Below are 23,782 nucleotides of genomic sequence, written 5' to 3' on the forward strand. Positions count from 1 at the left end.
ATTATAAAACAAAAATCACCGAACCCTACTATGCACCTGGAACATAGCAATGACCCATTTACATCTTAATAGATAATGACAGCTCCTTGGTGTATGGCAGCAAAAAGGATTAGCTGTTTCCATTATAAATTCCTATAGATCACATTCATAGGGAAATAGACGACCCCTCCTCTAGTACAGAGTATTTCACGGATCATAATAGATTGCAAGCACCAGCTGTAAAAAGTATGTCATCGGGGCTCCCTGTCTTCTGCCATATGTCATCGATCATCGGGGCTCCCAGTCTCCCACTGTACAGAGAACGTCTTGGTATCCAGCTCTACAGAGTGCACACTGCAGCGTTGCAAGCCCTGAAACACACATTTGACTGGTGAGCAGGATGAAAACAATTTGTATAGTATAATGCAGATATTTAAAGTGGATATGGATTCAGAAAACCTTATCCTTCAACTGGAAAATAGATTGGGAACAGGCAGGTTTTTTTTTTTATTGCAGAAAATATGTTACATCTCTTATGCATTAAAGCTTCTTACCTGCTTATCCACACTGAGCTGCAAAGATGCAGCTTAGTATACAATTGTGGCATCTGTTGAGATGAATAAACTCTCGCACAGGTGAGGGAGTGACACCATCTTGGCCTAACCAATGAAAGCAGCAAAAAGGGAGGTCCGGGGCACCGCAATGCTGGAGCTGAACTCCTTGCGGGTGGGAGCTGGTCCTTTTACAGATCATACATGGGCTTCCTGCTTACATGATCAGGAGTCCGTCCTACAAGCTCTCAAGCAATACTAGAGTGAGAATTTATTAAAGCCGGAGCACACAGAGTCTGGTGCAGCTGCACAATCAGCTTCTAACTTTGGTTGTTCAACTAAGTTTTAACCATAAAACCTAGAAGCTGATTGGTCACTATGCAGAGCTGCACCAGATTCTTTGTGCTCCAGTTTTAGTAAATTCCCTATGGGTGACTGGGAGCTGTCAACTGCGCACTCTCCCAGAACATCACAGAGATGTCTGTTGAACGTCCATGCTGTCACATGTGTATGGCGGTGTTAAGGAGTAAAACAGTCTAGGACAAGCCAGTTGTAAATGATATTGCACTGACAGTGGACATTCTGCTGTTGCTTCTTTGCTCAGGTCCACTTTGTCTTCCACTGCACAGTACCATGTGGCTGAAAGGGACTGCCATATTCGTGAAGAGTCAAGCTATTACTGGACTCTATCCCATGATCATGGGAAGGGAAGAGCTACCTCATAAATAGCTCAAAGGACAGAGGGGGTGCAGGCCCTGTCAGTGTGTGGAAGAGAATGACATTTAGTCTATTCCAGCAGCTGCCTGGGATATACATGTCAGATATCCCAAGAGGCATCCACTTACAGACATTCCCTAGAAGAATGCAGATCCAGCAACACATCATCAGAGGCTGGCTGCAAGAACCCAAAAAAGACGGCCAGCTCCCAATGACATAAGGGAAGAATATGGCCGTACCAGACTTGTAATGCGGTAGTGGAATGAAGGATCAAAGCAGGACAGCACTAGATTCACCTGGCAGGTATGTTATTTGAGAGGGGGTAAAAAGAAAAACGAACCGCCAGGAGGGAAGTTTTTTTTTTTTTTTTATGACAGGGTCTCTTTAAATGCTAATTTCAAGTAGTTCTAAAGTTGAAAGGCTTTTTTTTTTAACCTTAATGCGTTCTCTGCATTAGGGTAAAACAACCTTCTGTGTGCAGCAGCCCCCCCTTATACATGCCTGAGCCTGATCTCATTCAGTGCTATACACCAGAGCAATGGCTCTCTCCTCACTGGAGATTGAGGCAGCCGCATGAGCCATTGGCTCTTGCTGCTGTCAATCACAGCCAGTGAGAAGGGGGGGGGGGTGAGGCTAAGCAACACTGTGTGTGTCATGGGCACTCAAAGGGGTGAGGAGTGCTGTGGGGGACCCCAGAGGAGGATGATCGGGGCTGCTGTGTGCAAAACTATTGCACAGAGTAGGTATGATGATTATTATTTAAAAAAAAAAAAAAATCGTATTATTCCTGTTTGACAGCCAAACTTTACTTAACCCCTTCCCGCCCACGCTATAGCCGAAATACAGCTATAGCACGGACCTAAATTGTCCATGTATGTCCTCCCGGTCATGTGCTGCCTACGCGCCCCCTGTGGCCATGAGACTCCGCTGTTCACAGATCAGTAAGGGGCCAATCCCGTCCCTTTACCACCTAATAAGCTGTCAGCCAATGACAGCTGATCACATGATGTAAACCTAAGCCCTTAATCTGCTTTTTTCATCTGGGTACAGTGTAGCATGACCGTGCAATTGTCTTTCAAAGTGTGACAGCGCCAAAAGCTGAAAATTGGCCTGGACAGGAAGGGGGTAAAAGTGCCCTGTAAGAAAGTGGTTAAAGAATAAATCTATATGATGTAATATAGGTTTCCATCACTGCGGTGACTGGTGGCATATCGGCATGAATGACACTAATTGCACTCCCTTGTAAAAGTTTATGTGCAGTGTGACAAATGAACCTCCCCTCACAAGGATTTGCAACTCTCCAGGGAATAGGATATGGTCCCATAGAGGAGTCTTTATTTACCAATAACTGTATCTTGGATCCTCCTTACCTGTGTGTTCTCCAGCAATCTCTGGATGGCATTTTTCTGCTCCGGCTCCTTTGTTAGTACATAGAGGAAGCCTCCCCCTCCAGCCCCAGCCAGGCTCTGCCCATACACATGTGGCTCTAACGTGTCCATTATCCTGCGTACAGCCTGTGGCTCACAGCCCGGTGCCATGCACTTCTTCTGCTGCCAGTACATGGACAGACAGTGACCCAGCTGTTCCATGTTCCCTGCGGGAGAATATCACACATCAGACTTGTGAACCTCTTCTCTAAACCTCCATTGCCCTCTGGTGTCTGATCATTTCCTGTAGTATGTTTGCAGTCTCTGACCATCTCTTTTAGCATGTCTGCTGTTTGTGACTGTCTGCAGTCTCTGAGAGGTTCCTGCGGTATGGCTGCAGTCTGACAGTCTCCTGTAAAATGTCTGCAGTCTCTGACCATCTCCTGTACCATGTCTGCAGTCTCTGACCATCTCCTGTACCATGGCTGCAGTCTCTGAGAGGTCCCTGTGGTATGACTGCAATCTCTGACAGTTCCCTGTAAAATGTCTGCAGTTTTTGCTCATCTCCTGTAGTATGTTTGCAGTCCCTGACCATCTCTTTTAGCATGTGACTGTCTCCTGCGGTATGTCTGCAGTCTCTGACCATCTCCTGTACCATGGCTGCAGTCTCTGAGAGGTTCCTGTGGTATGGCTGCAATCTCTGAGAGTTCCCTGTAAAATGTCTGCAGTTTTTGATCCTCTCCTGTAGTATGTTTGCAGCCCCTGACCATCTCTTTTAGCATGTCTGTAGTTTGACTGTCTGACAGTCTCCTGCGGTATGTCTGCAGTCTCTGACCATCTCCTGTACCATGGCTGCAGTCTCTGAGAGGTTCCTGTGGCATGGCTGCAGTCTCTGAGAGGTTCCTGTTGTATAGCTGCAGTATGTCTGCATTACCATGTCTGCAAACTCTGACTGTCTCCTCTAGCATGTCTGCAGTATTACATTCTCTCAATATTATGTGCAGCTCTTTAGTGGTGTCAGGGGGCCATATTTGAGGAAGAAAGTTGATCATCACTGCTCTAACCTATCTGCATAGAAATGTGAATTTTCTGTCCAGGTGAATGAACTATAATGAACAGGAACATTTCTAAATCGGTTGAAATGGAAATTGATCATTTGTATGAGCTGACGATATCTTACCAGTACTGAAGGCTTTGGCACACAGCTCTGCGTTGCTCACGAGTGCATCCACGTTCAACATGATATCTGGATGCCGAGCGTACCAATTCCGCAAAACATCCTGAAAGGAGAAAACAGAGGTTGTCCTAGAGACAGTAATGCTGCCATGTCACATGGAAATGGGCTTTACAGTGCCTACCAGTGATACATCAAGGAACCGCTAACTGGATATCAACTGGGAGTTAGACAGAAGAGCCTAAATGGGTTAAGTGGAAAAGCTACAGCAAGCACAAAATACATTTAATATTGTCTTAATGAATATAAGTTATACTTGTGAATTCACACTGAAAACATTCATATGACTATATATTTTAGAAATACACAGATATTGGCTTACTTAACTTTGATGAGAAGAACATACCTGCAGAAGATTGCGGGCCAGTCTTGTCTTCCCAGTATAAACCAGCAGCAAGTGTTTGTTTATCATTTCAATAAACCCCTCCGGCAGTTCAACCCGTTCAACAGTCACCTGAAGGGGCAGTGCAGGAGCAGAGCGTCCAATCTTCACCCCTGGAATAAGCCCCCCAACCTGGTCCTGCCAGCCTCCACCTGCGAGGAGACAGCGATCACTAAATAGAGGGCTTCTTCTGCTAAGTAACGACACAACATCCCACCATCACTCACCTGTAGTAAGGACTTGTTCCAGGTGCAGCACTGCGTGAATTAGAGAATCGGCATCTGATGAGCGACCTGACACCTCGTAAAGAACGGCCATCACTGCTCCAGCCAGGATACTGCTGGTACCTGCGGGAAAAGGTTCATATGATTGATGGACCAGAGAAGGAAGGCTGCAGTCTCCAGTTGCACTGAATTCTATTTGGAAGTGCTTGAAGAACTGGCTGATAACCTTTCTCCACCATTCATTTTTTTTAAGGATGTTATGGGGGAAGTGGGAGTGGGGCTCTAGACTGAGCCTGCATGAGTGCCCCCCTAGCGAAATGACTTGCTATAGTGGGCACTCAGCGGGGAAGAGGAGGATCAGGGCTGCTTTGTACAAACCAGAACAAGTAAGTATGACATGTTTGTTATTTTACAAAAAAATTATGGGATTACAATTACTTAAGCTGACCTGTGGGGGTGGGATCCTGCTGTGGCAGTAACCCAATTTTTCACTCACCCAAACCGGATCCATGCGGCAGATAGGACCACGTCTGAAGCTCTAAGCCTCCACCATACTTCTCAGTGAGCTGTTCGGACAGGGCTTTCCCTGACCCCAGCTCCACGGTCCCCGAACAGATGAATGCAGCTTTAAGTAACGCCCCTGAGGAGATGAAGACAATATGAAGTCAGCCACACCCACATGACACCATCCACTTAGCAGCCTAATTACGACGGTCACCTGGAGCCTGCGGCTGGCAGTAATCCTGCATGTTAGAGAGACTGTGACAGGTCAACTGCACCCGGAGATCCAGTCCACGGGGGCCACTGTTACTGCAGAGACGCAGATGTGGCTCTGGAATCCTCCTTGCCCTCGCGCCTATAGGCCGCTGACCATCGACCAGAACTGCGACATTTACCACGGCCCCTCCATGTTCATATGTGATGGGAGGGGTATCACTCCATCCCCCTAACAATGTAAGAAGAAAATAATGAAGTGTAACTATGTAGCAACATCAGAAGCATTGTATCATTGAAGACCAGTCACCATATGGAGTGACAGTACTCAAAGTTTTGGGCAGCGCCCAAACTTGGTCAGCTCACTTACCAGACATGTCAATGCGCGCTGGACACTCTGCGGTCACCCACTGTCCCTGAGGCGGGGGCTTCTTCTCACCGATAGACACAAACTGGAAGGATGACATCACCGCTCGGCGGATTAAGATTTGCTCCGCCCCTTCATAATGACGAGCTGCACGTAGAAGAAGAGCAGGTCTGTGAAAGGAAGGCGATTAATTAGACAAGGTGCATTTCTCAATGGCCACCATGCTGGACTGGGCAGTATCATAAAGCCATAGAACTGGGGGACAATTTACGCACATAAACCACTCTAGGCAAAGTTCAGATACATATGGGTAGTGATGGCACTTGCTTCGAAGTCCCATCCTTACACCTTCCTATTGGCCAATTAATATGATGAGTAGCTTCACTGACCAACAGGAATGAGCAGGAGACAGAAAGGAGCGGGAAAGCTTTGGCACTATGAGGCCATTGGATATTCTGCAGGAATGTGCTCCTATAGGGACCGGCACCTTCCCTATTTCCAGTCATAAATATCAGTCACTGCTTCTCTCTCACCTTGTGCAGGGTAACTGGAATTGTCTCTGCCCCTCCTGTAGTTTTCTGCAGGCAGCCTGTAATTGGTGGGGCCGCTGGGCACCCCCCACAGCTCTGCTTCCAGCACAGGTTATGCACGGTACAGTGATGTCACTGATACTTTTACAAGGTATTATCTGAGTTTACAACATTTGGTTCACACAGTAGATATACACTGATCGGCTCTACCATTATAACCATCCACCATAACCTGTAGAGGCATGGATTCCACAAGATCTCTAAAGGTACGCTGTTGTATCTGGCACCAAACCATCAGTAGCAGATCCTTTAAGTCCCGTAAGTTGCAAAACATGGATTGGACTTGTTTTCCCAGCACATCCCCCAGATGCTCAATTGGACGGAGATCTGGAGAATTTGAAGGCCCAGTCAACACCTCAAGCTAGTGTTTGTGTTCCTCAAACCATTCTTGAATTCGTCATATCAGGCACCTTCTTCCATTGCTAAGTGGTCCAGTTCTGATGCTCATGTGCCCATTGTAGGCACTTTTAGCAGTGGACAACATGGGCACCCTGACTTATACACTACAAATTGTGATGCACTGTGTGCTCTGACACCTTTCTATCTAAGGCCCCTTTCACGCGGGCGGTTGTTCTGCCATTAGGAAAAGCATGTTTTATTATTTTGAAATTCCAACACTCCTGGCACAAGGATTACTTACATTTGTACATTGCGTTTATATGCATTAATTGCATTTACATGCGGCTGCATTTAGCTGCGGTAGTAAATTCTTGCCTTTTGTATAGCAACTGTTTACTTGTTTTTTCTTTGTACTGCGATTAACTGAGCTTATATACAGATAGCTGCGGTACATCGCTCCTGGACTCTGTTATAAAAACGTTGTTAAACGCAGTGTGTGAATGGGGCCATAGAGATGCATTGTCTGTGTTTAGCTGCAGTAAATAAGTTCCTCTATTCGCAGATAAAAGCTGAAATCTAACCACTCGTGTGAAAGGGGCATTATCTTTTTTTTTTTTTTTTTTTAGCAGTCTAAGCTACAGTAGTTGTTCTATTAGATTAGACTATATGGGCCAGCCTTCGCTCCCCATGTGCATCAATGAGCTTTGGTTGCCCATGACCCTGTTGCCAGTTTTCCTTTTCTTTTCCGTTAGAAGTTGCTCTGACCCAGTCAACTATCCAATACAATTAAGAAGTAGGCAACCGCACACGGACTTGAAAGATGAAAACAATAAAATCCGTTTAATGAAAGTCCAAAAAATCCATAATGACAAACCAGAGACAGGAGACAATGCAGTTGACGCGTTTCACAAAATTATATTCGCTTAGTCATAACCGTGTGGATACATGTGGAGATGCCGCCTTTTATTCAATCAACGTTTATTGGCTTTTTTCTGGTTGCAGCTTCACTATTTAAGCGGCATCTCCACATGTATCCACACGGTTATGACTAAGCGAATATAGTTTCGTGAAACGCGTCAACTGTATTGTCTCCTGTCTCTGGTTTGTCACTCTGGATTTTTTGGACTTTCATTAAAAGGATTTTATCGTTTTCAACTTTCAAGTCGGTGTGCGGTTGCCTACTTCTTAATTGTACAGCTGTCGGGATTGCGGATCTTACCAGCACCCTTCTGATTGTTAGGACATTCCTACACCGGAGCGGTCTTTTTCTTTTCTTCATGTTTGGCTTTAACTATCCATTACAAACTGGGCCTTGTCAAAGTCACTCAAATCCTTACGCTTGCCATTTTTTCTGCTTTCAACACATCAACTTCAGGGACAACATGTTCACTTGCTGCCTAATGTATCCCACCCACTTTCAGATGCCAAGATAATCACTGTTATTCACTTTACCTGTAAGAGGTCATAAAGCTATTACTGCCTGCAATTCCATCTACCTGCTAAGCCATTTCTGTCGCTCCTCAGCCATCAGTCTCACACCCTGTGCGATGTCTCCCTTCTCCAGCAGCAGATATCCAGGAGCCCAGGCCTTGTTAGCTGCCGGTCCACTCCTCAGGCCCCCCTCCCCATCCGCCATGCAGCCCAGGAGGTCAGCAACACAGGCCAGGGCTCGTGCAGCGACTCCGGCATCTTCAGTCTTTGAGGCCACTATGACAAGGAAAACTGGTCACTACCTCTCCAATATAGATCACACACAGTGTGAGGTCAATGTATATCAGGCCTCACCATTGTCCAGTGTGTCCAGCAGCCTCTGGTAGGCGCCCTCCTGCACAGCTGCCCGAATAATGGGCATCAGACTCCTCTCCTCTCTGCCCAGTAGAATTCTGTTGACCTTTTCCAGGGCCTGGCTGAAAAACACTTCCCTGCGGGCCTGCAGTGACCTCTCCTGGTCCCGATGTTGCCAGATCTGTTGCCAGGACATACGCCAGGAATTGCGCCAACGCTGCCTCCAGCTTTCACAATCTGTGCCACCAGTCCCTGAACGTAGGAACCAGAGGACATCCTGGATACCCAGGGGCTCACTGGGGTGAAGGACAGGAAAGAGGGGGGCAGTCAATATGCTGCACTCGCTACTACAATGTTCTGAACCCCAAAGGTCCCTCTCACTGCAAGACATAAGAAGAAAGAGGGAAGTAAGGATATCCGAAAGCTGTACACCAGGGCACGCATGTTGTCTGTCCATTCCACTCACCTGATACCCGTCCTGAGGAAAAATTCATCCCAGGGGAGGTTGAGGTAAGTGGGTGATCCACCTTCTGCTGGACACTGGGGGGACAGCAAAGTGTTATGAGATCATTCATTGATATGAGGACACATTTAGGGCCACTGAGGAAGAGTGAGGGTCAGTGAGGATGGATGGGGGTAACCGAGGATGTGTGAAGGACATCGAGGAAAAGTGAGGTTCGTCTGTGGAAAACTGAGCCACTGAGCAAGAGTGAGTGATGATGTGTGAGGGTAGATGGAGGAGTGAGGAATTAAAGGTTAGTGAGAATGAATGAGGGTCATTGAGAAGTCAGTGAGGTTGAATAAGGTTAACTGAATTTGACTGAGGGTCACTGAGAATGAGTGAGAACGCTTAAGAGGTCAGTGAGGATGAATGAAGATCAATGAGGGTCAGCGAGAGGTCATTGAGGATGAGGGAGGGTCGTTGACAGGTCATTGAAGATGAGAGTGGGTCATTGAATGATACCTGCAGTTGGTCGTTAGTCCCCAGAAGGCTGTACACGGTGAGGGAAAGGTTCTGGATATGGATAGGATGTGCCTGGAGGATGACATCATTTAGATGGTACCCACATAGCCCAGTTCCTCCCTTGGGGGCAATACCAGACAGAAGACACCCACTGCCCACATGAAGAGGACCCTATGAAAAGAGTTCAGTGTACAGTAGAAAAGCACGGCATGGCTCTAACCGTCATTATTAGCAATGGATTCATACAGTTGTGTTCAAAATTATTCAACCCCCCAATGCTGTAAAGGGTTTAGGGAATTTAGTGTACATTTGTAATTGTATTCAGAATGAAATCCTACAAGGACTTCTTAAAGAACCATATGCAACTAAAATGACATCAATTGGTTTTGTAATACAGTAGTAAATGTTTCTTTTTGTGAATTCTTCATTGACACAATTATTCAACCCCTTAAAGACTACCACTCTGAAGAACAGAGGTTCATTGAAGTGTTTTCAATCAGGTATTGAAAACACCTGTGGATGTCAGGGAGCAGCAATAAAGCCTAATAAGCACCAATTAGGCAGCTTCAAAATGACTGTAATACTCAGCTCCTTCTAGACATTTACTGGTGTGGTAACAAACATGGTGAAGAGAATGGTCCAGGAAGACAAGAGAAGAGGTGATTACTCTTCACAGGAAGGGCAATGGCTATAAGAAGATTGCAAAGATGTTAAACATACCAAGAGACACGATAGGAAGCATCATTCGCAAATTCAAGGCAAAGGGCACTGTTGAAACGCTACCTGGTCGTGGCAGAAAGAAGATGCTGACTTTGACTGCTGTGCGCTACCTGAAGCGTAGAGTGGAGAAAAGTCCCTGTGTGACTGCTGAGGAACTGAGAAAAGATTTGTCAGATGTGGGTACTGAAGTTTCTGCTCAGACAATACTGCGCACACTGCGTAATGAAGGCCTCCATGCCAGAACTCCCAGGCGCACCCCCTTACTGTCTCCAAAGAATAAGAAGAGTCGACTGCAGTATGCCAAAAGTCATGTGGACAAACCACAGAAGTTTTGGGATAGTGTTCTGTGGACTGATGAAACAAAATTAGAACTGTTTGGGCCCATGGATCAACGCTATGTATGGAGGAGGAAGAACAAGGCCTATGAAGAAAAGAACACCTTGCCTACTGTGAAGCATGGCGGGGGGTCAATCATGTTTTGGGGCTGTTTTGCTTCTGCAGGTACAGGGAAGCTTCAGCGTGTGCAAGGTACCATGAATTCTCTTCAGTACCAGGAGATATTGGATGACAATGTGATGCAGTCCGTCACAAACCTGAGGCTTGGGAGACGTTGGACCTTTCAACAGGACAATGATCCCAAGCATACCTCCAAGTCCACTAGAGCATGGTTGCAGATTAAAGGCTGGAACATTTTTGAGTGGCCATCACAGTCACCAGACTTAAATCCGATTGAGAACCTCTGGTGGGGTCAGTTGCAGTGCACAAGCCTAAGAATGTGACTGAACTGGAGGCTTTTGCCCATGACGAATGAGTGAAGATACCCGTAGATCGCTGCAAGACACTTGTATCAAGCTATGCTTCACGTTTAAAAGCTGTTATAACTGTAAAAGGATGTTGTACTAAGTACTAAGATTGAATGTCACTTGGGGGGGTTGAATAAAACTGATAATGATGTGAGCACAGAAAAGACATTTGTGGTTATTTCATTATAAATGTTATGTTATATTTGTCTGACCTACACGTGCCTCTTTGATTTAACTGTAAGCAGGATGACTGAATGATCAAAATCAATGTCAAACTGGCCAAAACAATCAATTTCAGTGGGGGTTGAATAATTTTGAACACAACTGTAGACGGTCATAGGAAGGGACTTATCACTAATACAACTTACCTGCAGATGGCAGTTCTGTACCACACTACCCCTACACAGAGTCACCTCTCCATTCAGCAGACTGTTCACCACACAGCTCCCGTCTTCTATCAGATCTGGATTCTAAATGGAGAGAGAACAATGCACTGACCACACATCTAAACCAATGTCCCCATCCATGGGTAACCCAACTCCATCCCTGGGTCATTCACCTCCTGACCTCACAACCACAGGTACCTCACCCTTATCCCTGGGTATCTCAACTCCATCCTTGGGTCCCTCAGCTCCCTATCTCACATCCACAGGTACCTCACCCCCATCCCTGGGTATCCCAACTCCATCCCTGGGGCCCCCAGCCCTGTGTAACCCACCTCCAGGTCCACAATCCACATTCCTGGGTACCTTATGCTTTTGCCACCCATCCCCACATACCCCATCCCCATCTCTAGGTACCCCGCCCCTATTCCTCTCCCTGATTCCCCCCAACCCCTAATCCCAAGTTCCCCATTGTCATTGCTGTACTATAGTCCCTCACCCAATCTCTGAGTCCCCTATAATCAGGTCACCTACCCTATCTTTGGGTACCCTACATGAATCCCCAGCTCATCCACCCCTATCCTTGGGTTCCCCATCCCCCGGTACCCCACCCCAATTCCTGAGTCCACTATCTCCATATCCCCATCCATACCTTTGAATCCACTGGCCCCCCATACCCATGTTCCCCGTCCTTTACATACTGTGACAAATGATTGTGCTATCTTCTTCCCCCGCGATCCTTGTGAAGCAGCTTTTATCAGACTGGTGATGTGATGGTGAGCACAGAGGGACAGGTACTCATAGCTGCCATCCGGGATGTACACTACACACACAATACACATCAACATTACACACACACATTATATATATATTATACATATAATTATTAGATTGTCGGTCATTAATGACAAAGCACCACCCTGCACTGTGTCTCCACCCTCTGACTAGTCACACTGTACAGTATGGAGGATCCTCAGGATATGGCAGGAGTGTCAATAACTTCCTCCCATTTCTTATTATAACAAAAGAACAAATAATTAGAGTGTCAGCTATTAAGACAAGGAAGAGAGGCCCCTCACCCATGTTCAGGGGAAGCTCATGAAGCTCCTTCCATAGTACCATCCGGGCACTTTTAAAGCGATCACTGAGCCCCGATTCTTTTCCCAGAAACATATCCTCGGTGACATCCTCACACATACTCATTAGAACATCCAGGAACAGGGAAATCTGTGAGACACAACAAATCACATTCCTAACTATGACAACATCAGTACAAGAGCAAGGGGACAGAGCCACCCATTCCTGACCACAGAGCGGTCTCTACAATACACAACAAGGAGGACAACCGCTTACACACCTCCAAGGGTTCTGCTCCAGAGTCCAGTCCCTGGTAGGTACATCCGTCCAGAGGAGAGGAGGCCAGAGTGCCCAGGAAACGTTCTGCTGTCTCTGAGGAGAGGAAGACGATTCCAGACACCTGATGGAGACACAAAACCGGATTCTTCATAAAGGAGGAATAATAATTGCAGATTCCACACAGTGAGATCAATCAAAGGGTCATTCAGTTAAGATGGAGTGTGGTGAGCAAAGTTACCCCTGTATCTCAATCAAGTAGACAGACATCCCAGGGACCAGAGATACCCACAGACAGACATCCCAGGGACCAGAGATACCCAAAGACAGACATCCCAGGGACTGTACGCACCCACAGACAGACACAGACATCTCCCAGGGACTGGACGCACCCACAGACAGACATCCCCCAGAGACTGGACGCACCCACAGCAGACATCCCAGGGACTGGATGCACCCACAGACAGACACAGACATCCCCCAGGGACTGGACGCACCCACAGTCAGACATCCCCAGGGACTGGACCCACCCACAGACAGACATCCCCCAGGGACTGGACCCACCCACAGACAGACATCCCCCAGGGACTGGACCCACCCACAGACAGACATTCCCCAGGGACTGGACCCACCCACAGACAGACATCCCCCAGGGACTGGACCCACCCACAGACAGACATCCCCCAGGGACTGGACGCACCCACAGACAGAAATCCCAGGGACTGTACGCACCCACAGACAGACATCACAGGGACTGGACCCACCCACAGACAGACATCCCCCAGGGACTGGACCCACCCACAGACAGACATCCCCCAGGGACTGGACCCACCCACAGACAGACATCCCCCAGGGACTGGACCCACCCACAGACAGACATCCCCCAGGGACTGGACCCACCCACAGACAGACATCCCCCAGGGACTGGACCCACCCACAGACAGACATCCCCCAGGGACTGGATCCACCCACAGACAGACATCCCCAGGGACTGGTTCCACCCACAAACAGACATCCCCCAGGGACTGGACCCACCCACAAACAGACATCCCCCAGGGACTGGACGCACTCACAGGCAGACATCCCAGTGACTGGACGCACCCACAGGCAGACATCCCAGGGACCGGAGACACTAACAGACTGACATCCCGGGTACCAGAGACAGCGACAGACTGAAATCCCGGGGACCAGAGACACCAACAGACTGACATCCTGGGGACCAGAGACACCAACAGACTGACATCCTGGGGACCAGAGATACCAACAGACTTACATCCCAGGAACCGGAGACACTCACAGACAGACATACCAGGAACCAGAGACACCCAAAGACAGACATCCTGGTTCAAATTCAATTCAATGTTACTCATGTGTCACTAGAAACTTTAACAGGTGACAATCACACCTCCACCATCTGACCACCCCTGAAACTCTGGGGTCACACAACACTATATGGCAGTGTAGTCCTGGCTAGTATGCTGGATGGGGTGATGGTCATCACCATCCTCTTGTTATCTATAGGTATAGAAGGAGACAGTAGGAGTCTGATCTCCAGGGACAGGAGTGTTACCAGGGGGACATGTTGATCCTCCAGCAAACAGGCGCGGATCCTCTCCTCACATCCTCGGTATACGATGTCTTTCACTGTCCCCTGGAATACAGAAGAGGAATTCTCACCTCCAGCTCATTGTCCACATGCTCCACCACCCCCACCACAAACCTACCTTCCCATCCGTCAGATAAACCCCATGATTCCGAGCGTATTCCGGAGACCCTGGGAGAGCAATGACCCGTGCACCCAAAAACTGGTTCCACTCTATTCCTGAACATAACAAAAATGGAGATTACAGGAGTACGGACAGGATGAGGAGTACAGAGAGGATAGATGGAATGGAATGTAGCAAGGATGTAGATGAAAGGATGGCAGCAAGGATAGAAATGACATGAGCACAACAGGGAAGAGGACAGGAGCACAACAGGGAAGAGGACAGGGGCACAACAGGGAAGAGGACAGGGGCACAACAGGGAAGAGGACAGGGGCACAACAGGGAAGAGGACAGGGGCACAACAGGGAAGAGGACAGGGGCACAACAGGGAAGAGGACAAGGGCACAACAGGGAAGAGGACAGGAGCACAACAGGGAAGAGGACAGGAGCACAGCAGGGGTGGAGATGACTGGAGCACAGAGAAGATAGAGATGACGGAAGCACATAGAGGATGAAGAGGAGAATGGCAGATCGGTCAAGATTTGAAGTTCTTAGTTCAGACACACTGATACATCAGGCGTGCAGTTATGGCAGGAACTGTCTGAACTGCAAAGGATGATGGGATAAGGCCGCAATAAGGGTTATCCTCAGCACTCACTTGGGACAGAGTGCAGAGTCAGCATCATATCCGTGCTGCAGATCCAGACACCAGGGGGAGATCCAGGACACAGCTAAAAGGAACCAGAGAGATCAGATTACATACCATGTCACCATAAATCACCTGAACACAGTAATGTAACTCACCACCAGAGCTGACAATCTACAGTAAATAAGACAAGAAAATGTCAACATTTGCCCCCCCCCCCCAGGCCACTTTGCACGCGCACAGACCAACGACCTGGTATCTCAGCTATCGACTCTCCCTCCCCCAGCCCACTTTAGGCACACAGACCCCTTCTGGCCACATAGTATCTTAGCTATCCACTACCCCAAGCCCACTTTGCGCCCATAGACCCCCTCCACCCACCTGGTATCCCAGCTACCCCCCTCCCCCACCCTGATTGAGCACACAGACCCAGTACACCCACTTCGTTTCTCAGCTGTCCCCTCCCCCCAGCCCAGTTTGCACACTTAGACACATTCCATTCACCTGATATCTCAACTATGCCCCCCCCCCCTCTTCTGCCAAATTTGCGCACAGAGAGATTCTGCCCATTGGGTATCTCAGCTATCCATTCCCCCAGGCTTAGTCGGCACACACAGACCAATTCCATTCACCTGATTTCTCAACTATGCCCCCCTACTCTGTCCAATTTGCGCACACAGAGACATTCCGCCCACCTGGTATCTCAGCTATCCCCTTCTCCCGGCCCACTTTGCGCACACAGACCTGTTTTATATACCTGATATCTCAGTACATTCAATAGACTGTCCAAATTGCAGGTGATGGATTCTACTGGTGCTTGCGGATCCTCCAGGGGCAAAACAGTAAACCCTCGACCGCAGTCATCAAACAGGAAGTCCCGGCCCTTTCAGAGACAGACATGGGAAGGTTAGTGATAAGTCTTACTTGGCTCATCATCACTGCTGTGTAATCACTCACCGTGTGCAGGATGAGAAGTCGTGCCCCCTGTAGGACGTCGGAGGACACAACCTGGCAGGAAGACAGAAGGGAGACAGTGACAGGACCTCTTCATTCCGGAAAGGACTACACAAGCATGGATTGAGAATTAACTGTACTATAAGGCCTGGATGTTATGTCCAAGGAATAACAGGAAGAGGAGACACCCTGCACTACAGAGCTTAGATATGACACCAAGGGGGAAATAGGAAAAGGAACCACCTTGCACTACGAGGCATGAACATGACAACCGGGGACAACAGGAAGAAAAGCCACCCTGCACTACGAGACAATAATATGACATCCAGGGGACAATAGTAAGAGAAGCCATTGTGCACTACAGGGCCCAGACATGACACCCAGGGGACAACAGGAAAAAGGACCACCCTTCACTATGAGGCTTGAACATGACATCCAGAGGACAACAGGAAGAGGAACCACCCTGCATTATGGGGCCAAAATGTGACACCCAGGGGACAAAAGGAAGAGGAGCCACCCTGCACTACAGGGCCCAGGCAGAACACCAAGGGGACACAAGAAAGAGGAGCTACTCTGCAATACAGGGCCCAGACATGACATCCAGGGGACAATAGGAAGAGGAGCCACCCTGCACCGCAGGGCCCAGACATGACACCCAGGGGACAACAGGAAGAGGAGCAACCCTGAACTACAGGGCCCAGACATGACGCCCAGGGCACAACAGGAAGAGGAACCACCCTGCACTATAGGGCCCAGACATGACAACCAGGGAACTACAAGAAGAGGAGCTACCCAAACCTACAGGGCCCAGACATGAAACTCAGGGGACAACAGGAAGAGAAACCACCCTGCACTATAGGGCCCAGACATGACACCCAGGGGACAACAGGAAAAAGGACCAACCTGCACTATGAGGCTTGAACATGACACCCAGGGGGCAACAGGAAGAGGAACCACCCTGCATTATGGGGCCAGAATGTGACACTCAGGGTACAAAAGGAAGAGGAGCAACCCTGCACTACAGGGCTCAGACATAACACCAAGGGGACACAAGAAAGAGGAGCTACTCTGCAATACAGGGCCCAGACATGACATCCAGGGGACAATAGGAAGAGGAGCCACCCTGCACCGCAGGGCCCAGACATGACACCCAGGGGACAACAGGAAGAGGAGCAACCCTGAACTACAGGGCCCAGACATGACGCCCAGGGCACAACAGGAAGAGGAACCACCCTGCACTATAGGGCCCAGACATGACAACCAGGGAACTACAAGAAGAGGAGCTACCCAAACCTACAGGGCCCAGACATGAAACTCAGGGGACAACAGGAAGAGGAACCACCCTGCACTATAGGGCCCAGACATGACAACCAGGGAACTACAAGAAGAGGAGCTACCCAAACCTACAGGGCCCAGACATGAAACTCAGGGGACAACAGGAAGAGGAACCACCCTGCACTATAGGGCCCAGACATGACACCCAGGGGACAACAGGAAAAAGGACCAACCTGCACTATGAGGCTTGAACATGACACCCAGGGGGCAACAGGAAGAGGAACCACCCTGCATTATGGGGCCAGAAAGTGACACTCAGGGGACAAAAGGAAGAGGAGCAACCCTGCACTACAGGGCTCAGACATAACACCAAGGGGACACAAGAAAGAGGAGCTACTCTGCAATACAGGGCCCAGACATGACACCCAGGGCACAACAGGAAGAGGAGCAACCCTGCACTATAGGGCCCAGACATGACAACTAGGGGACTGCAAGAAGAGGAGCTACCTAGATCTACAGGGCCCAGAAATGACACCCAGGGGACAACAGGAAGAGGAACCACCCTGCACTATCGGGCCCAGACATGACACCCAGGGGACAACAGGAAGAAGAACCACCCTGCACTATAGGGCCCAGACATGACAACTAGGGGACTGCAAGAAGAGGAGCTACCTAGATCTACAGGGCCCAGAAATGACACCCAGGGGACAACAGGAAGAGGAACCACCCTGCACTATCGGGCCCAGACATGACACCCAGGGGACAACAGGAAAAAGGACAAACCTGCACTATGAGATTTGAACATGACACCCAGGGCACAACAGGAAGAGGAGCAATGAATGATACACTACATGGTTGGAACATGACATCAAGGGAACATCAGGAAAAGAACCATCCTGCACTAGGGGGCCTGGACAGGACACCCAGGGAACAACCAGCAGTGCAAAATCATACCACTTACCGTGTACCCGGCACGAGCACTCAGGTGTTCTGCAGCCACCAGCAGAGCGTTCAGGGTGGCTCCTCCGCTGCCCACGTGAGCCTGGGGGTCTTCCACAGTCAGCAGCAGTGTGTCCGGGGGCAGGAGGCCACGCCGCTGTCTGATCTCCAGTTCTGGGTGGAGAATACATTCATTAAAGACAAATTATATGCAACAGGTCATCTGAAACTGTGAATTCTACCCAGAAAGCACAGCAAAACTGTGAAAATGTCACAAAGCGGCCCCAAAGCCCAACTCTTTTTTTTAGGTGGAGATTTCTTCACCCTTCCTGTCTAGATGACAGGTGTCAGAGAGAAGTAAAGGGAAAACATGGACAGCCTTCCCCACTGTAACATGTGTTGTATGGTGCATTGCACTCCACCATGAGAGGAGAGGAGTATGGCGGAGGGGGAGAGAATGAAAGGGAGGGAAGGGAGGAGAGGAGAGCAGAGGAGAGGAGAGGAGAGGAGAGGAGAGGGGGAAAGAAGGTATGAAAGGAGAAGAGAGGGTCGAGGGTCAAGAAAAGGGAAAGAGAAGAGAGGGAAGGTGGGGAGAAGGGATTAGATGAGGGGGGAAAGGGGAGAGAGAAGGGAAGGGAGAAGAAGGGGAAAGAATGGAAGGGAGGGAGAGTAGAGGAGGGGAAATATGGGACAGAGGAAATGGGATGGGAGGGGACAGAATAGAAGGGAAGGAAAGGGAGGGCAAGGGGATAGAAGGAGAGGGTATTGGAAGGGGAGAGAAGAGAAAGGGAGCAGAGGTTATGGGGGAAGGGAAGTCAATATTGCTCTCACCTCTCTGAAAGGCCTGGACGCTGTCCTTATGCTGACAGGTGAGGACCAGCACTGTCCAGTCTGTGCGTGACGCCATTCTGGCCACGAATCTGCACACAGGAAAAAGCCTGAGACACTGCACACATATTCATTGAACAGTGCAGGTAATTTCCTCCTCCTGCCCTTCAGATGACATTTTCCTCCTGACCTACCAGTGACCTCCTCTTGATCTGCAGTTGACATCTTCCTCCTGACCTGCCAGTAACCTCCTCTCCTTACCTCCTTCTAACCTCCTCTCCACCTACTTGTGACCTCCTCCACCTAACCCATCAGTGACCTCTTCTTCTGTCCTGCTAGTGACCTCCTCCTCTCCACCTACTTGTGACCTCCTCCACCTAACCCACCAGTGACCTCTTCCTCTGTCCTGCTGGTGACCTCCTTCTCCCCACCTACCTGTGACCTCCTCCACCTAACCCACCAGTGACCACTTCCTCTGTCCTGCTGGTGACCTCCTCCTCCCCACCTACTTGTGACCTCCTCCACCTAACCCACCAGTGACCTCTTCCTCTGTCCTGCTGGTGACCTCCTTCTCCCCACCTACCTGTGACCTCCTCCACCTAACCCACCAGTGACCTCTTCCTCTGTCCTGCTGGTGACCTCCTCCTCCCCACCTACTTGTGACCTCCTCCACCTAACCTATCAGTGACCTCTTCCTCTGTCCTGCTAGTGACCTCCTCCTCTCCACCTACTTGTGACCTCCTCCACCTAACCCACCAGTGACCTCTTCCTCTGTCCTGCTGGTGACCTCCTTCTCCCCACCTACCTGTGACCTCCTCCACCTAACCCACCAGTGACCTCTTCCTCTGTCCTGCTAGTGACCTCCTCCTCCCCACCTACCTGTGACCTCCTCCACCTAACCCATCAGTGACCTCTTCCTCTGTCCTGCTGGTGACCTCCTTCTCCCCACCTACCTGTGACCTCCTCCACCTAACCCATCAGTGACCTCTTCCTCTGTCCTGCTGATGACCTCCTCCTCCCCACCTATTTGTGACCTCCTCCACCTAACCCATCAGTGACCACTTCCTCTGTCCTGCTGGTGACCTCCTCCTCCCCACCTGCTTGTGATCTCCCACACCTAGCCTATCAGTGACCTCTTCCTCTGTCCTGCTAGTGACCTCCTCCTCCCCACCTACCTGGGACCTTCTCCACCTAACCCATCAGTGACCTCTTCCTCTGTCCTGCTGGTGACCTCCTTCTCCCCACCTACTTGTGACCTCCTCCACCTAACCTATCAGTGACCTCTTCCTCTGTCCTGCTGGTGACCTCCTTCTCCCCACCTACTTGTGACCTCCTCCACCTAACCTTTCAGTGACCTCTTCTTCTGTCCTGCTGGTGACCTCCTCCTCCTAACCTGCAGATGACCTCCTCCCCATTGTTTGGCAATGAGAGGCTTTCTCTGCAGGTCATACACACCTCAGTAGTCATGGAACATTCATAGAAATGCAGCGCAACACCACGCAGGTCCTTTACATCTGTGCACAAGGCTTTTTTTTTCTCAGAGAATAGGTGCAGGAACTCCTCCCTTCTGAGTCACCCTTCGTCTCTGCCCCCTACCCACCTATGAGCACCATCTCTTGACTCCACCCCTACCCACCTCCAAGTACTGCCCCTTTTAGAGAATACAGAACCAAGTAACACTTGTGGTACTAAGTAATTTGTATGGATATTGACCCACCACAGCAACAATAGATCCTCCATAAACAACAGACTTTCCCCCAGCAACAATTGAACACCTCGCAACAAAATACCAACCCAGCAACAATAGACCCCACCACCAATAACAAATCTCCCAGCAGCCAGCATCAATAGACCTTCCAGCAGCCAGTAACAATATACCTCTCCCTTAACAGAAGATCCCTCCCAGCAACAATTGACCCCCCAGCCAGCAACAATAGATTCCCCACAAAATAATAGATCCCCACCAGTGACAATACATCCCCCAGCAGCCAGCATCAATAGACCCTCCAGCACACCTTGCCATAAAATATATTCAGTGTTGGAGGTGCTGGAACTGCCTTTCCCCGCGTTCCTGCTGAAAAAAAGCCCTGGCTGTGCACCTCCCTTTGTATGTCTCCAGTACAGTTAGCGGGATCTTACTGGCCTGAGATTAAATGGGGTCAGCTCACAGAATTACTCCATCCAGAACTGATATTTATCACTCCCACTTCCTTCAATCTCTTAAAAACAAAAAGCGCAGCGCCTCTTAGTGTAATCAGTTTAATATAACAGAGTCAGACAGGTGCAAAAAAACTGCTCACATTAGAACAATTTGAAAAAAGCTCATCTGTATAGTGGTCTGCTGAAGCATGGAAGTCCACGTCCAGGTATTATGGCTCCACGGTGGTCATGCAGGAGATAGTGCAGAAGGGGGAAGCATAGTAAGCCAAAAATGCCACTGCACTTGAAAAAAGAGCGCGCACGCCCGGAGAGGCTCCTGCGCATGCTCTGAAATGCGTCGTTGTGACGTCACGCAAGGTGTCTCTGCTTGTCAGCGTCTGAGCAACGAAGAAGTACCTGGAAGCCACCGGCCATCCAGCTAGACAGACCTTCGGCTTAGTGCAGAAGGGGGAAGCATAGTAAGCCGAAGGTCTGTCTAGCTGGATGGCCGGTGGCTTCCAGGTACTTCTTCGTTGCTCAGACGCTGACAAGCAGAGACACCTTGCGTGACGTCACAACGACGCGTTTCAGGGCATGCACAGGAGCCTCTCCGGGCGTGCGCGCTCTTTTTTCAAGTGCAGTGGCATTTTTGGCTTACTATGCTTCCCCCTTCTGCACTATCTCCTGCATGACCACCGTGGAGCCATAATACCTGGACGTGGACTTCCATGCTTCAGCAGACCACTATACAGATGAGCTTTTTTCAAATTGTTCTAATGTGGGCGGCACAGTGGTGTAGTGGTTAGCACTTTCACCTAGCAACAAGAGGGTCGCTGGTTCGAATCCCAACCACGACACTACCTGCCTGGAGTTTGCATGTTCTCCCTGTGCCTGCGTGGGTTTCCTCCGGGTACTCCGGTTTCCTCCCACACTCCAAAGACATGCTGGTAGGTTAATTGGATCCTGTATAAAATTGGCCCTACTATGTATGTATGAATGTGAGTAAGGGACCTTAGATTGTACGCTCCTTGAGGGCAGGGACTGATGTGAATGTGCAATGTATATGTAAAGCGCTGCGTAAATTGACAGCGCTATATAAGTACCTGAAATAATAATAATAATGTGAGCAGTTTTCTTGCACCTGTCTGACTCTGTTATATTAAACTGATTAGACTTAGAGGAGCTCCGCTTTTTGTTTTTATTCCTGTATTACAGAGTTGACTTCTCTCTGCAGCTGAGCTGGCCCTGGGTGTCATCCATTTCCTCATTCACGTATACCATTCAGTGACTACACTATACATGAACTCAAAACCCTTTGATGCTATATAGGTATGTGTTATGCGTCAACCTGTACCTTGTGTTTTCCTTCCATCTCTTAGGTCATCTGATGGTGGAGTTCCTGGGTCTGCTCCCCCCTATCAGGAGTCATCAGAACACCCCAAGATGGAAGAGAACACAGCTATGGGGGGGGGGGGGTCACTACTGGAACCCATAAGATATGTCACAGGTTCCACCTATATCAGAACTAGAACTATGGAGGGGGGGGGGGGGCTGGAGTACTTGAGATATAAGAAAGACTCCACCTAGAACTGATGGTAGATGATTATCTGATGAGTGAGAGGTGACCCATTCCTGTAGGTGATCTGTAATGTAGGAGCACTGTGACAGATCCCCCCCAGGACTGCCTGGAACCCTGGCAGAGGTAAGTGCCCCCTGTCTGTACACTAGCAGGAAGTGCTTCCTCCAGGGTTCCTCTCCCACCCAGAACTCCACTAATAATCCCACAGGAGCACTCACCAACCACCCAGAGCTGAGCTGGAGCAGGAACTCAGATCACATGATCACGAACAGCCTTCTGGGAGCTGTAGTCTGTAGTAATCACAGTAATCAGCCAGCGCAGTGTGAGCAAACGCCACCAGGGGGCAACATAACACCGAGAAGAGGAAGAGAAACTTTGTTACTATTATTATCAATAATGATACAAAAAAGTATAATATTGAGAGATACAATCATAGTGAAAATAATAACAGCAAATGTAATAACAACAATAAATACAAAAATAAGAATACACAGAAAAATCATAATAACAAATATAATAATGAGAATAAATAGAACAAAAACATAAAAAAAATAATATTAATACATATAATAAAAACAACAATAATGATAATTGTGATAGTAATAATAACGGAAAATTTATATCAAATACTTACCGTAATTTTCCTTTCCTGATGGACTCCATGGCAGCATACGTATCGGGTTTGGCCCCGCCTCCAAACCTACCCATAGGACCTCACTCCCATAAATCTTTGCTCCTGTTCAGCACACGTGTTCTGTAACTATCCTCCACAGAAATCCGGGAGGGAACTCCTGCTGCCATGGAGTCCATCAGGAAAGGAAAATTACGGTAAGTATTTGATATAAATTTTCCGTTTTCCTGACAGACTCCATGGCAGCATACGTATCGGGAAATAACTCGCCGTACACACAGGGTGGGCAGGTGCTGAACAGAAAAGTTTTAATGCATTTTGTCAAACAGACAGGACTTGCAAACCAAAATTCACAGAAGAAAGAGCCGCTGGCTCAACACAGTAATGGGATAAGAAAGTGTTAATAGAGGACCACGATGCTGCTCTGCAAATGACTTCAGGAGCCACATGTCTGGATACTGCCCAGGAGGTAGAGATGCTCCGCGTCGAATGAGCTGTAACTACTGCTGGAGGGGTCAAGCCCTTAGCCCTATAAGCCCACTGGATGGTCTGGATGATCCAAGAGGAAATGGATCTCGTCGAGGCTCTTGAACCTTTGTTTTTTCCATAAAAG

At 48.9% G+C, this 23,782-nt stretch overlaps 1 protein-coding gene across 1 annotated transcript; it reads right to left on the reverse strand.

Annotated features, from left to right (window-relative positions):
• Positions 1-144: 144 nt before the first annotated feature.
• Positions 145-22,812, reverse strand: FCSK (fucose kinase). Its single transcript, XM_082269658.1, has 24 exons — positions 22,757-22,812; positions 18,824-18,912; positions 18,015-18,166; positions 15,782-15,832; positions 15,582-15,707; positions 14,837-14,909; positions 14,197-14,294; positions 14,043-14,123; positions 12,477-12,596; positions 12,199-12,346; positions 11,821-11,942; positions 11,105-11,206; positions 9,214-9,384; positions 8,716-8,789; positions 8,250-8,629; positions 7,961-8,171; positions 5,539-5,705; positions 5,173-5,400; positions 4,951-5,094; positions 4,458-4,577; positions 4,195-4,382; positions 3,795-3,894; positions 2,618-2,841; positions 145-350 (listed from the first exon to the last, which is right to left on the reverse strand). Exons 2-24 carry the CDS (start codon positions 18,897-18,899, stop codon positions 261-263), a joined length of 3,246 nt encoding a protein of 1,081 aa, XP_082125784.1. The 5' UTR covers positions 18,900-18,912; positions 22,757-22,812; the 3' UTR covers positions 145-260.
• Between the last annotated feature and the right edge of the window lie 970 nt (positions 22,813-23,782).

This window comes from Pelophylax lessonae (assembly GCF_965119305.1).
Source record: "Pelophylax lessonae genome assembly, chromosome: 10".
In the NCBI taxonomy this organism is placed as follows: Eukaryota; Metazoa; Chordata; class Amphibia; order Anura; family Ranidae; genus Pelophylax; species Pelophylax lessonae.